The 13,275-nt window shown below is 43.8% G+C and overlaps 1 protein-coding gene across 4 annotated transcripts in view; it reads left to right on the top strand.

Annotated features, from left to right (window-relative positions):
* The first annotated feature begins 2,585 nt into the window (after positions 1-2,585).
* The window catches only part of LOC128146681 (ubiquitin-conjugating enzyme E2 E2), a 220,864-nt gene continuing 210,174 nt past the window's right edge, over positions 2,586-13,275 (top strand). The window contains exons 1-2 of one of the 4 annotated variants that reach the window (XM_052798262.1): positions 2,586-2,865; positions 7,414-7,597. In XM_052798262.1, coding sequence (XP_052654222.1) covers positions 7,422-7,597 — 176 coding nt within the window. In that variant the 5' untranslated portion in view covers positions 2,586-2,865; positions 7,414-7,421. Of the gene's footprint in view, positions 2,866-4,039; positions 4,209-7,408; positions 7,598-13,275 lie in introns of those variants that run through there. The other 3 variants (XM_052798261.1, XM_052798264.1, XM_052798274.1) reach the window with 3 other exon arrangements.

The following is a 13,275-nucleotide window of genomic DNA, read 5'->3' as shown; positions in this document are numbered from 1 at the left end:
GTGCATGTTCTATTCATAAAGCAGTACAAACCTTCTCCCTAGTTTAGTTGGGGAGTCCTTAATTTAAGCCCTACCATTTAGGGCTTTGGGCCAGAGGTTACACACCAAAAGAAAAATCAGGGCCTGACTCTTGATGACTCAAACCCTTTGCTTGGTACTGGAACACTTCAGAGCTCCCTCGATTTTTTTGGCACTGGGAATTTATGACCCAGATTCTGGGACACTGTATGGCCCCGTCCTACCCCTGTCTGAATTAGGCTATTCACTGAGCTTCTCTCTCTGTGCTTCCTGCGGATCCTAGCAGAAAAGAACTATAATGAAGCACACCGAACTGTCACTGAAGTGCAGTCCTGACACAGGCTGAGGAGTTTCAATAGATGGGGTATCTGAACAGGAAAATTTATGCCTCCTTTAAGGCACTTTTAAGCAATCAGAGCAACATTAAGAAAATATGGTAGAAGACTCATTTATAAGTAAATTTCATCACTTCCTGGGTGGTTTTCAGGAGGTCTGTTTTGGAATGACTGAAAGGAGAAGGCACGATTTAAGTGATCTTAGAAATGGGGACCGTGATGTCAAGACCACGCAATGCAGCCAGCAGCCTTTCAGTGCGATGAGAAGCATTACTTGCAGGAGATTTGCATTCTTTAAAGGATTTTTATGCATCATATTCTGTTAATTACTTAGTTATTAGTCCTTGTGAAAAGTCAATGCATGCTAGCAGATAGAAACCCACCTAGCTGACATTAGGAGCTTTTCTCCCTGACCTCATCAGAAGTAGGAAAGTATCTTGTAAACGCACACGAAATAGGAAGAACTAGCTGACTGCAGTATTTTTAAGTTTATGTGAAAATGTCACTGGGATTATTTAACGAAGAAATAGGAAGAGACAATAAACCAGGTTATTTCAAAACAACCACTCAACAAAGATTAATTTTATGTACAGGGAAACTGCAAAGATCACTTCTGTTGTCTGGATATAACATGAGAGCAGGTGCCAATAATGCTTCTAATCCTTAAATATCTCAGCAGTGCTTCGAGTTCTCAATTTCTGCATGTTCGGTAGCACGGACTCCACCTACACCGTAACCATGAGTCAGAAAAAGTACAATACTTCACAGCTCAAGCAGGGAGAAACTTTTCCTCATACATTTTATTTTTTAATTCCTGTTAGTTGCTAAAAGGGGGAAAATATTTTGACTTGCCATGACCTCTTTACCCTCGTCTGGTCTATTTCCCTGTTAGATGAAGAAAGGTTTGAGGTGGTAAAAGTTTACGTAATGTAGCTAAGCGTAAACTGCAGGTTATGTAAAGATTAAAGCAGCAGGGTCAGGACAGGGACCCAAGTATCTCAGGCCAACACAGCCGGTTACCTGACAGCCAGTTCTGTCAGAGGTTTGTTTCGTTCCAGGCTAATATTATTCATACTAAAAATCCAGCTTTTGAGTGTGGCTCTGTCTTGGCCTCTCCCATTCCTTACTGTGATGCTTGCCACGGAGGGAATGCCTACTTGCGTGGGAGGCGAGGTTCATTTACCGGACTACAACCGCGCTACAGCGCCTATCTCGAACTGGGATGCGGCAGGTCACCCGGCGTTGTTAGTGGCCGGGGGCTGTTCGTGCCACCAAGCCGTGCTAACGCGACCCAGTAGCCTTGTGGTCGCAACTACCGCGGACAGACACAACAGGATGAGCACCCAGCACCGGCCTCGGCCCCCCTCTCCGTCTGCCCTCCCACCACCCCATGCCAGGTAACTCGTCCCTCCCCGCCCGGCCGCCGCCGGCCGCCGCCCGCACCCGTCGCTCCCCCAGGGCCAGCCGGCGTGTCTCCGGCTGCTCCGTCAGGCGGAGGGAGAGGCGCGGTGGCTCCGCGGAGACAAAGGCCGCGGGGAGGTGCGGGCAGCGGGCCGGCAGGACCGGGGGCGGGGGGGCGGCCGGCGGAGGGAACAAAGAGGCAGAAAAAGACGAGAAGAGCAAAGAAAGTTGATACCGGCCCCCGCCGCCCCCCTGCCCCGGCCCGGCCCGCCCGCCCGCCCCCAGGACTTTCGCGGGGGACCGGCGGCGCAGCCGGGCACACGCGGCGGCGTGGGGCCGCGGTGACCTGGCCGCGGGAGGCAAGAGGGCCGGGTACCCTAACCTCCATCCCCCTGCGCAGCAGCCCCCTCCCCGACCCCCTGGCTGGGGCTCCCCCGCTCCCCCCATCCCCTCACGCCTCCTTCCTACTCGGCCCCGCTGGCCCCGCCCCCGTGCTTCCCTTTAACGCGCGCTCCCGCCGGCGGCTCTTCCTCCTCCCCCCGCCCCGGCGGCGCGCGCGGCCTCCAGTGGCCCCCGCGGGCGCGCGCCCGCGCCCCGTCCCCCCCCTCCGCCCGCCTGTCACTTTCGCCACCCCCCCGCCCGCCCCCTCGCCGAAAGCGCGCGCGCCCGCCCACCCCGCCCCTCCCCTCCCTTGGCGATCGGCGAGCGCCCGGGCTAATTGGCTGGCGGGCGCGCGCGCGGCGCTGGCCGGGCGGGCGGGGGCGCGCGCGGAGGCGGCGGCGGCGGGGCGCGCGCGCGCGCGCGCGGCAGTGGCTTCACTTCTCTTCGGGCAGCGGGGGCAGGAGCGGCGGCGGCGGCGGTGGGAGAAGCAGCAGCAGCAGCCGCCGCTGCTGCTCGGGAGAGAGGGGAAAAGGGGGAAGAAAGAAGAGGGCGAGGAGCGCGGGGAAGGGGGCTCATGACTCCGTGAGCGGCTGCAGCCCCTTTCCAGCCCCGCGCCCGGCCGGAGTCGGGGCGACCGCGTCGGATTGTCCCGCAGCCTGTGCCCGGCACCAGCGAGAGAGAGGGAGAGGGAGAGAGAGAGAGAGAGAGAGAGACCTGCGCTCGCCTGCAGGTAGCAGAGGTCGTGTCCGTGCTCCCCCCCCCGCCCGCCCCGTCCCTCCCGAGGTACACCTCTGCCCCGGATTAGGTCCCCGTCTGCCTCCCCTCCCCCCGCCAGGCTCCTACCCCCCCCGTCCCTTGCCATCCCTCCCTCACGGCAGCCCCCCCCCCTTTTAACTGCGACCCCCGGTCTCTACCTTTATCCTTCATCTCCCCTCCCCCCTCCGCATCCCCCCGGCGCTGCCTGGTACCCCCCTTCCCCCCCCCCCCGTCATCCCCGGCCGTGCCCTTTCTTAGCAACAGTCCCGTCCGCCCCCCGCCGCCCCCTGCCACCTCGGCATCTCTGCCACCGCTCCCCGCTCCCCCCCGGCTCCATCCATCCATCCTCCGGTCATCGCTCCAGACTCCATTGCTCCTCAGCACCCCCACACCCCTTCAACAACTCTTCCGTGTCCATTTGTCCTGCTTGCCCCGCTGCGAGCGGGAGCAGCGGCCACCCCCGCTCCCCCCCCCCCCCCCCCCCCGCCCCGGCTCCGCTCCGCGCCGATCGCGTGGTCCCCGCGGCACTCGCTGCGCCCCTGGGTCGCTCCGGCGGGCCCCCCTGCCCTCCCCCCGCCCCCCCCCCCCCGCCATGTCCGAGCCTCCTGGGGTACGCCATCCTCACACACCCCTGCCGCAGCTGTGGGCGACCCGGGCTGGAGCCCCTCGGGAGGAGCACTACTCGCCCCCCCCCCCCCAACCCCCCCGGGGTGCCCCGAGGAGCCCCGCAGCCCAACCCCCTCCCTTCCCTCATGTGCCCCCGACGTCTTCCTCTCGCAGTCTCCTCCTCCTCCTCCTCCTCCTCCGCCCGGCTGTCTCCTACTTCTCACCCCGGCCCGGCCGCCGCCTGCCCGGCCGGGGTTTGCGGGGTGCCTGTGGCGTTTGGGGGTGCCCATACCCCCTCCACCCGCCGGTATGGCCCGATGCTGCACGCTGGGTCTCCCCGACGGGCGGGGGCAGACGGGCGAGTCGCGTGTGTGCCCACCCGCGGCGGTGGGGCCGTGGGAGCCTGGGGCTGCCCTCCCGACCCTCCGGGTGCCCTCTGAGAGGCGGACCGTGCCCGGACAGAAACCGGGCTCCTTCTGCGTCCCCTCCGGTGATGTTTTGGTCTTTTGCCCTTTACGGTTTCTAATGAAGATGAAGTATGGTCGGCTGCTGCTGTTGCTGCTCGTCGTGGACCCTGCAGAAATATTCAATTTATCTTGGCTTATAGGAAATTAAGACCGCTTTAGAAAGACATCATCACTAGCTCTGCGACCCTAGGGACCCATCTGCACATTGCCAGGATCTCTCTGTCCCTGACTGCTGGATTGTTTGGTTGTTTTGGTATTTTTTGGGGGGGGGGGGGGCGGGGGGCCGGTGGTGGTTGGTTTTTTTGTTGTGGTTTGGTTTTGGTTTTTCCTCCTTTTGAGGGAGGGCAAGGTGCCAGTGGATATATATGACAGAAGCAGGATCTTTTGGACACTCTTCACTTAGAATTGATAGTTAGGCTTATAATCTGTGTGTCTGCTGATCATCTCACGTCAAGGGAGAGACTTTTAAGTCCCCCTTTCACTCCTTCCTCTGTCCCCTCTGCTCATTTTTCTCAGCAAAACAGCAGGGAGGTTAGCAACCCTCGTCTGAATGTGGAAGAGCCTGGCAGCCGGGGACCTGGGCATCGTGTGTCTTTCCTCTCACTCCGTGTGACAGTTGCAAACACTCATGGCTGTCCAGATTCAAGGAGTATCTTGTATTTCTCAGTCTGTGTTTGTGGCAGTGAAATGTTGTCCTAACAGTGTCACCCTCTCGGTTGATTTTTTTTTTTTTTAATCCCTTCTCTTATTTGTTCATGTGCTTGTTTGTCTTTTAAGTTTGGCCATGTTCAAAGTATCTAACTTCGGGCCCTTTAAAACACACTTTTACTGCAGTATTGAGCATCCCTTGAACTATGCAAAATCCCTAAAATTGCAGATATCATGAAGAAAGGCAGTGGAAAGAACTGCCCAGATGTCAGAAAGGGGGATAGAGAGGGAAGGAGAGAGGAAAAAAACCCAAGAAACTAGCCAGACATCAAATGACAGATTTAAGTATTTTCCTGTTGTAAATGCTGGCATTACATGTTACAGTAATTACATGCTCTGGGCTACTGTTGCAGTGTTTGTTTACTGGATAGTAACCTGAACTTACGAAGTGAATACAGTTGGTTTTGGATAATAATAATATTTATAGCCAAGGTTATTCACAGCAGATGTCCTATGCATATAGGCTTTATTAAATATGCTTGTAACTTTGTGACCTGCAGTGTTAAAGCCTATGCACATTGTGAAGAGGATTTTTCTCTTTAAAATTAAATGTATTAAGATCAGAACTAAAATCTAGAGTAAATAAAACCCATCAGAAGTGTTACAAAAAAAGATGAGATTGTATTTTAGCTGTATGTAGCAGCAAAGAAGACAGGTACCTACTATCAAAATTGCATTACCGTTATTAAATGCATATTTTGACTTGTCAGAATGCAATGCTTTTTTGTTTTATTACCTCTAAATCTTCTGTTGCTTTTATCTTAAAATCCGTCAACCAGGATGTAAATGTCTAAACATTAACCTGTGTAAATATATGAATTATGTTAAATATAGTATTGTAGCTGTACTGTAGGAAAAATCATTCTCTAAGAATGAACAACTTTTGTTTTTTAATTTTAGGATGCAAACTACGCATTATTTCAGTTACTTCAATCAGCAGGCTAGGTGTTACATTTTTATATAAATTTATATATGAAAATATATTTATAAAATATTCTTTTCCATAATAAAATCCAAAATGTAGCTTAAGCTGATTAAGGGAAACCTAGTCCCATATCCATCACTTGCTATTACTTGCTATTTCTTTTAGCATCTGAACATTTTGAAGGGATGCCATACTTCCAGATTTCCTTTTCAGTATAGCTTCCTAAATTAGATAAAAAAGACCTAATTCCTCCTGAAGTTAGTTGAATTGTGTCAATAATGCCTGAAAAGCTTAGTTCTTCCACTCCACAGTGTGCACTATTTGATAGAATCAAATTGCAGAACAAGAGTAAATTTATTTTCTTACATGCAGCTATAACTAGAACACTTATGGCCTTTTTAAAATTGTCCTTTTCAACATTAACCCTGTTGGCATTGATGTTACTTTACTTTTCCTTTGCTATCTTTCCATAAATATGTGCAGGGAGATGAACTTTTTTTAATCCACTGAATGAGCATGGTTGAATCTGAGCCTGCAATCTCATTATTCTCCCTTGAGAGAGTATTAAAACATATAACAGTCAAGGTGAATAGTTTTGTTCTTAATTGTGATAGTGTCTGTACATAGGTAAGAGGAAAAGCAAGTTGAAGTTCACAGCAATTTAAAACTCTGTGTATGAAAGAGCAAATTCTTGATTCAGACAGATTTGATCAGAAAACCACCCAGATATATGGGGATTGCGTGGGTGTAAGCAAGTAACATTTGGGCCTGTGCACTTTGAAGGCGGTTCTTTTATTAAAATACCTAGAGGACGATATATAAAATGCATATATAAATTACAGGTTTGGAGTTAAAGGAAAGACCGTTTGGGGTTTTTTTTTGTAAAATTTTCTAACAGTCATTGCCACCACATAGGCTAATTCAGTAAGAGTTTTTCATGGACATCTGCCCTTCATTAGAACAGTTTGAGAAGTCATGACAGCTGTAACAGTGGGCTTGTAATTCCTCATCTGTCGGCATATTGTTATACTATTTAAAATGAAGAAAGAAATGAAAATAGCTAACTAGTATCAGAAGCATGCAAATAAAGCATTAACTTGACTTCTGAAATATACTGAAATTTCTTGTCGCTCGTGTTCTCTGACAGCTTTGTTGCCTCACATTGCCTGAACAGAATTTGTCAGGAAAAAACTTCCTTATATCCTCTACCAGCATGCTTACTGCTCTAGAAGCGTACTGGTTTAGTAAATACAAACAGTCCTGTGTTAGTGCCTTTTGGTTCTGTTAATGTTTCCATGGAGCATGCCAAGATGTGGATTTTGTAATGTGGAAACCCACATTATAGACTTGGAATGAGCCTACAGATTCATTTCATATGGGATAACAGAGAGTCTTAAGATAGTAATAACTCTCAGTTTTTAACAAACTATGCTAGATTTCAACCGGTGGCGTAGTGATGAGATAGCCAACTCATGATATTGCCGAGTGGTTGAAAACTATAATTCACAGTGAATGGTATTACACTTACAGAATTATGTTTCCAGCTTAACTACAATAGCTTACACTTTTCATATATATAAGGGTTTATTATTTATTTGGTATGGGGTTTAAAATTACCAACTCCTGAATTACTGTTAAGATGCTTATGGCAAAACTCTTCATTACTAAGATTACTGAAGTAGTGTAACACAAGTATTATGTATTAAGACAAAGACATAAATCTCATGTGTTGTTTCCTTAAGGCATGTAAGAAATGCTATTGGACAGCTTCTTCTGAAAAAGCTAACTTTTGCTGTTTGTTTTTTGTTCAGTGCAGCATCTGCCATGTCTACAGAGGGGCAGAGAGTTGATGATAGTCCAAGCACTAGTGGAGGCAGCTCTGATGGAGATCAGCGTGAAGGTGTTCAGCAGGAACAAGAAAGGGAGCAAGTTCAACCCAAGAAAAAAGAGGGCAAAATATCAAGCAAAACAGCTGCTAAACTGTCAACTAGTGCTAAAAGGTACAGTGTTCTTTCTGGCTGCTTATCTTCCTTCCTCTTTTTTCAGCTGACTATCAGATGTATGTATTGACTCAGTATATTAATTTTCTTATTGTTTTATTATAACACTACTATGTCAGTGTAATAGCCTTTTGAGACTGGTCACAATAATGAGACTTGTATACTTTTTTCCTTTCTTTGACAGATTGGCTCTTTCACATGGTTTTAATAGTAGCTTGCATGATAAAAGCTGACATTTTTTTATTGCTAGTAAAACTCAGACAGTTTTGTAGCCTTATAAAATATATCTCTGTATGTGTATGTATGACTGATGTTGAAACTTGTCAGTGTAACTTATAGTTAATTACCCATAAACATTTCAGACAGTTCAGTAACTCAGCATGTTAGGACTACCATAATACCTATTGCTGTAAAGTACTGCGTTTCCTTTTCCCAGATGGTCAGGTCAGAAATATTTAAGTGAACAACAAATGCATGTTGGTTTCATTACTTTAAACTGTGGTCTGTTTTAATACCCATTTCTTTTCCTTCTCTTTTCTGCTTGAGAGGAAAGGTGGGTTTGTAGAATAGCTATTTAAATTATTCTATGCTATCATGTCAATCTCCAGATAACAATTCTCTTGCTTGGACCAGACAGAAGGAATTTACAGTTTAGTGTTGCTCCATTAGTACATGTAGGGGTGCTAGACTAGGCAACAGAATTCAAATGGGATTATAGTGACTGAAGTTAAAAAACACTTTTAAAATAATCTGACAAGAGACCAGTTCTGCAGACTGTCCTGATGCAGAATTCCCAGATCCTGTTTCTTTGCTAATTCAAGGCCATGTAAACTACAAGAAAAAACATTGGAGTTGTGCCACTATGGTGCTGTGGTAAAGGAGAAGCATCAAGGCCCTATTGCCATAATTTATAACATACGCATGTAGTAGGAGTCCATAAATACCAGTATATAAACGTGTGTATACATCCCTTCAGGATTCAAGTCTTTGTCTTGGCTTAATCTGTTCCTTACCATTTACATACTTTTCTGAACTGAAGTCTCTTCTGTCTTTCCACTGAAGTATTGTCATGCTTTTCTTCTGCCATAGACACCTTCCTTACAGCTAGCCTTTCTTCTTTTTTTCCTTCCCCGGTGAAGTGCTTTCTGGAGACCCATTCCTACTGTGACACTGTTAGGAGATAACCTAGTCATATCACTTACAGGATGGCCAGCAAAGCTTGCCCATGTTTCCTTTTATGACTAAAAGGGAAAAAAAAAAAACCCAAACAACTTTCACTTCAAACCATGATGTTATTCATGTAGTTAATTCTCATAGCCGTTATGGTTTCTGGCCGCCTTCTCTTTCGTCTGCTTCCTGCTATTGTTATTTTTTAAATATTAGGAATATTGGGCTAGTCATGACTTTTAAGGTCATAAAAAACAGTTTTTAACATCTTTAGAAAAGAGTCTTATGCATTCTGAACTTTGTACAATGCCTAATGTAATGATGCCACAATTCTGACAAGAGCCTGTGGACACTTTCCTATTAAAAAATTAATAATGATATGTCAGAAATTGGTCTATTAATCTTAGCTTTGTATCTTCAAAACTTAGAGCTTTTATCAACATGCATTTCACAGTGATAAAATTACTTAAACCTTTTAAAGTTTAATTATATCTGCTTATGGTTCTGCTGAACCTAATTATGCCAGTTGCTGACATCAGCGCTAGTTAGACTCTAAAGCCAGTTTCACATGTGTACTAATATTGAAGGAAAGTCTTTGATTATGCATTTTAAAAGCTGCGATGATTTATAAGAGTTCTGTAGGTATGTGCACAATAAATAATATTTTTGAAAAAAATGTATTTTAGGAGTGGTAGTTGTCATAGCACTTTGTGGAAGGATCACAGCAACACAGTTTTTATAGTAACAGGGTTTTTTAATAGTATCATAGTAATTTTTCTTTCTTTTTTTTTATTTAGTATTCAGTAGTTTGTCACTGTGTTAGAATTGGGATTACATTTCTATAAACATTCTTAATCTGGCCAGGGTTTCATATCACAGGTTTTGTTTCTTTGCTTTTTAATTAAAATCAGTAATGCCTCAAGAAAGGAAAATCAGAAATTAAAGTAGAGGATAAAATGGAGAGGAGTAACATGAAGGAAACAAAATGGCATAGAGTCCTCAATATGTGATAAGTATTACAGAAACTGTCTACATAAAATATCTTCATAGTAATATTATTATTTTTGTTCATTAGAAATGAAAAATGGTGCAGGAATAAGGCTATACTCCTTCAATGGGAATGTTGTTATTGACCAGGTTAAAATAGTGATCTTTTAAAAATTGAAATAAATTTAAGTAATTCAGCTGTCCTAGTGAAAAAAGACTGAATATATGTTTAGCAACTTTTTCGTTTTCTAGTTTTTTAATTCTGTGGGTTTGTATGGCATTACTCTAAAGTCACAATAATCTTAAGTGTTTTACTATGCAATTCCCTCTAATAACTCCATTATAGTTAAAGGAGTCAACTCTGCTAAAATCAGTAAAAACCCCAAACAACAGAGTGTACTGAAGTTGTGGCTTTGGTCAAGATTCCTTAATTCCTGTTTAAAGCAGAGAATACCAGCAAGTTAACATAGCACTGGAGCTAAGGTCACAGACTGCAGACTTGATTCTAACCTGAGTCTGGAAGTCATGTTTTCTCGCTTGGAAAGCTTTTTCATGCATGTGGAATTGTAGTCACAGTATTTTTGGATTACATTATGATACCTACTGTATATCTTGGATTAGAATGAAGGTTTGTGCATCTGTATTTGGAATACTTCTGTTTTGCTTTTTATTTGTATGTTTATGTAGTCAGATTTAAAGAATTTTCAGTAGCATTAGGTTTTTATATAAATCACGATTTAGCAGTGTGCTGACTTTTGCTTGTGTAAAAGTAAACTGCTAGCATGTCTTATGTATGAGTATACTACTCCCACAGCTTACTGCTTTCCAAAATGATCTGATTATGGAGGCTATATGAAACCACTTGAATTCATTTTTTAGTAAGATTTTTGTTTTTAAGATATGGAGTTTCTTCTCTTAGCATTGCTGTAGATGGCATCAAGAAGGCAGAATGCCATCACACGCCATCCTTCTCTGTTAATACTTTTAGGGCTAGCTGCTATACAGGTGTAATAGCTTACAGTATATGTCATACAGTGTAACGGTCCTTCAATTTTCCTCACCCAGAGGGCATCACCTTAAATAGCAAGCTTTCTTACCTAACATGTCAAGATTGAGAAACTCGCTGCACATCACAATTACAGTTCAGACATGGAATTGAATTGCTGTCCTTGAAAACAGCAGGCATCTTGTTACCTCTTAAGTAGCAAATCTTAGCATGACCTTTGGATTGAGAGAAGTGTAACCATTCTTGGCTGACATAGTAGCTCAACAAAAAAATGTATTGTTTTGCTTGGCTTCTGAAGTTGATAGTTGAAAATCTGTCAACCTTTGTGTTCAGTCCTGGAATTTTTTTATAAATATCTGTGCCTACAATGAATTGTGAACTTTAAAACTTTAGTTGTAATCTTTTCTTTATTGAAAGAAGTTACAAACTTAAGGAGTAGCAAATGGGTAATGGATTAAATTTGTTTGAAATTCAACAAAATAAAAATTAGCTTTTTTCCCCTCTCTCTTTTTTTCTCAGAGAAGTTTATCACAGCACTATTTTCAAGGAATCTGGGAATGATATTTAGCATGTTGAATATGATGGCAAAATATGGAGTGCTTTTTCTTATAAGAAATATCCTTGTCATTTATTGTGTATCTAGTATGGAGGCGAGAATATTTCTTTTCCTCCAGCATGAATCTAACCATCTTTAGATCAATTTCCTGCTCAGTCACAGTTTATGTAAGATTGAAATACATACCAGTGATTGCATTTCTTAGTATTTTCTAAATAGCATATTCTTCAGTATGGAGTATAGGTTCATCTGACTTTTATGAGTAGAGAGGCATATATTTTAGAACAGTAGACATGGTAAAAATAGCTCATTGTCATGTAGTCCTTTATTTTAATTCTTTTCCTATTAATCTTCCTGGGAAATCCTCTGACATGTTCATTTCTTTCTTAGCTTTAGAGAACTTCAACTGTTTCATGAAGGAAACAACACACAGTCCCCCTAGGCTTGGAACAGTAGTAAATATGTGTCTCTGAGAATTAATAATATTTGAAATCCACAATGTACTTTCATGCTTCTGAATTTAGGGGTAGATTAACCTTTGCACTATTACTGGAAGGCAACTATGTTTGTTCTTTTCTGTTAGTAAAGTGGAGGGGAAAAATATTTTTATATGTGTGTGTGTATATATATATATATGAGAGAGTGAGGGGTCAAATGACTTAAGACCAAACAAAGAGTATCAGATCAGACGTTGCAAATTAAATATCCTATGTGTACAGCCCAAGGCTTTGATTACTAGCAGGGGCTTCTCCCCATGCCATCACTCCACTCCCCAATATATAGTAAACCAGTATGTCATTAATTTAAATATAAACTGGATATATACAATGATTTTAATTTCGTCCTTTTACTCTCTGACATCGCTAAACATAACTGTACTGAGGCAGAAAATCCAAAGAAAGAGATGCCAGAAAGGACCCTGCAAAAAATGTTTTGTTGCCAGAGGCCACATATTCTCGCGGTGAACTCTCTGTGGTCAGTGAAGGAAATGAGGCACATCCTTTCCCGTGCCAGATTCTCAGGGCAACTCAATGGAGATATGAAACAAGTGCCAGAGCAGTGGAATAACTCGTGCAGACAAAGGCCAGCTTGCACACTGGAGGTATCTATCAGTCCAAGGCTCTCTGGGATGTTGTCTGACGATTTAATTGTAACTTTGAATGCTGTGACACGTGAACAAGCTCTTGCGTGTCAGCTGCTCTACAGAAACTGTTTATGAATGTGCTCTCAGCATGAATGCAAGGTAAATTAAGGTTGTAACAAAAGAGGTGTAAGGTCTATATATTAATTTTAGTTTGGGATGCCACAGAGTAGGAAAATAAATATGGACAGCTTGCTGAGGAGCAATTGATGGACAGTATCGTATTCATATGTTGTATTTTGTTTGTGTAAAAATAATCATGAATGAAACATCTCTTTTATCTTAGATGCTTGCAAAAGCGATTAGGACTTTTGAACATAAATAGAAGGTACTATCTGATCAATTATCGCTTGAGGCAGAAAGGTGTTTTGTTCTTGTTTGTGCAGTCACAGGAAAAGCTTGATAAAGGACAATTTTAGTGCTCTTGGCATTAGAAGTTAGAAATTTTGAGTTGAACTAGAACAGAGGGAGGAAAGGAGAGAGCTCTGTACCCTTTTGTTTTCAGAATGGAAGGGACATGTGTTAGGATTTAGGAGGAAGAACGGAAGGTTTTTGATCTAGGACTTAAGCTACACTTGTCAATCCATTCTTGATATGTCTTGGACTCATTGTCATGCAGTGAAATATTAACTGCTCTCACTACTATATGTAAAGCAAAGGAATAATCCCTGACTCTGTAGCAATGCCATCATTCTGTAACTTTCCAAAAGGCAGAAAAAGCAAAAACAACCCATAAAACATGAAATTGAAGGAGATTCCATGCTACCTAGGTTTTCCGTGATTTGAATTTGTGATAGTATAAATTTCTAAAAGACAGTAGA

Source organism: Harpia harpyja, chromosome 1 (genome assembly GCF_026419915.1).
Source record: "Harpia harpyja isolate bHarHar1 chromosome 1, bHarHar1 primary haplotype, whole genome shotgun sequence".
Lineage (NCBI taxonomy): Eukaryota > Metazoa > Chordata > Aves > Accipitriformes > Accipitridae > Harpia > Harpia harpyja.
The sequence above is the reverse complement of the archived record's forward strand: the minus strand, read 5'-3'. Positions and strand labels throughout refer to the sequence as shown.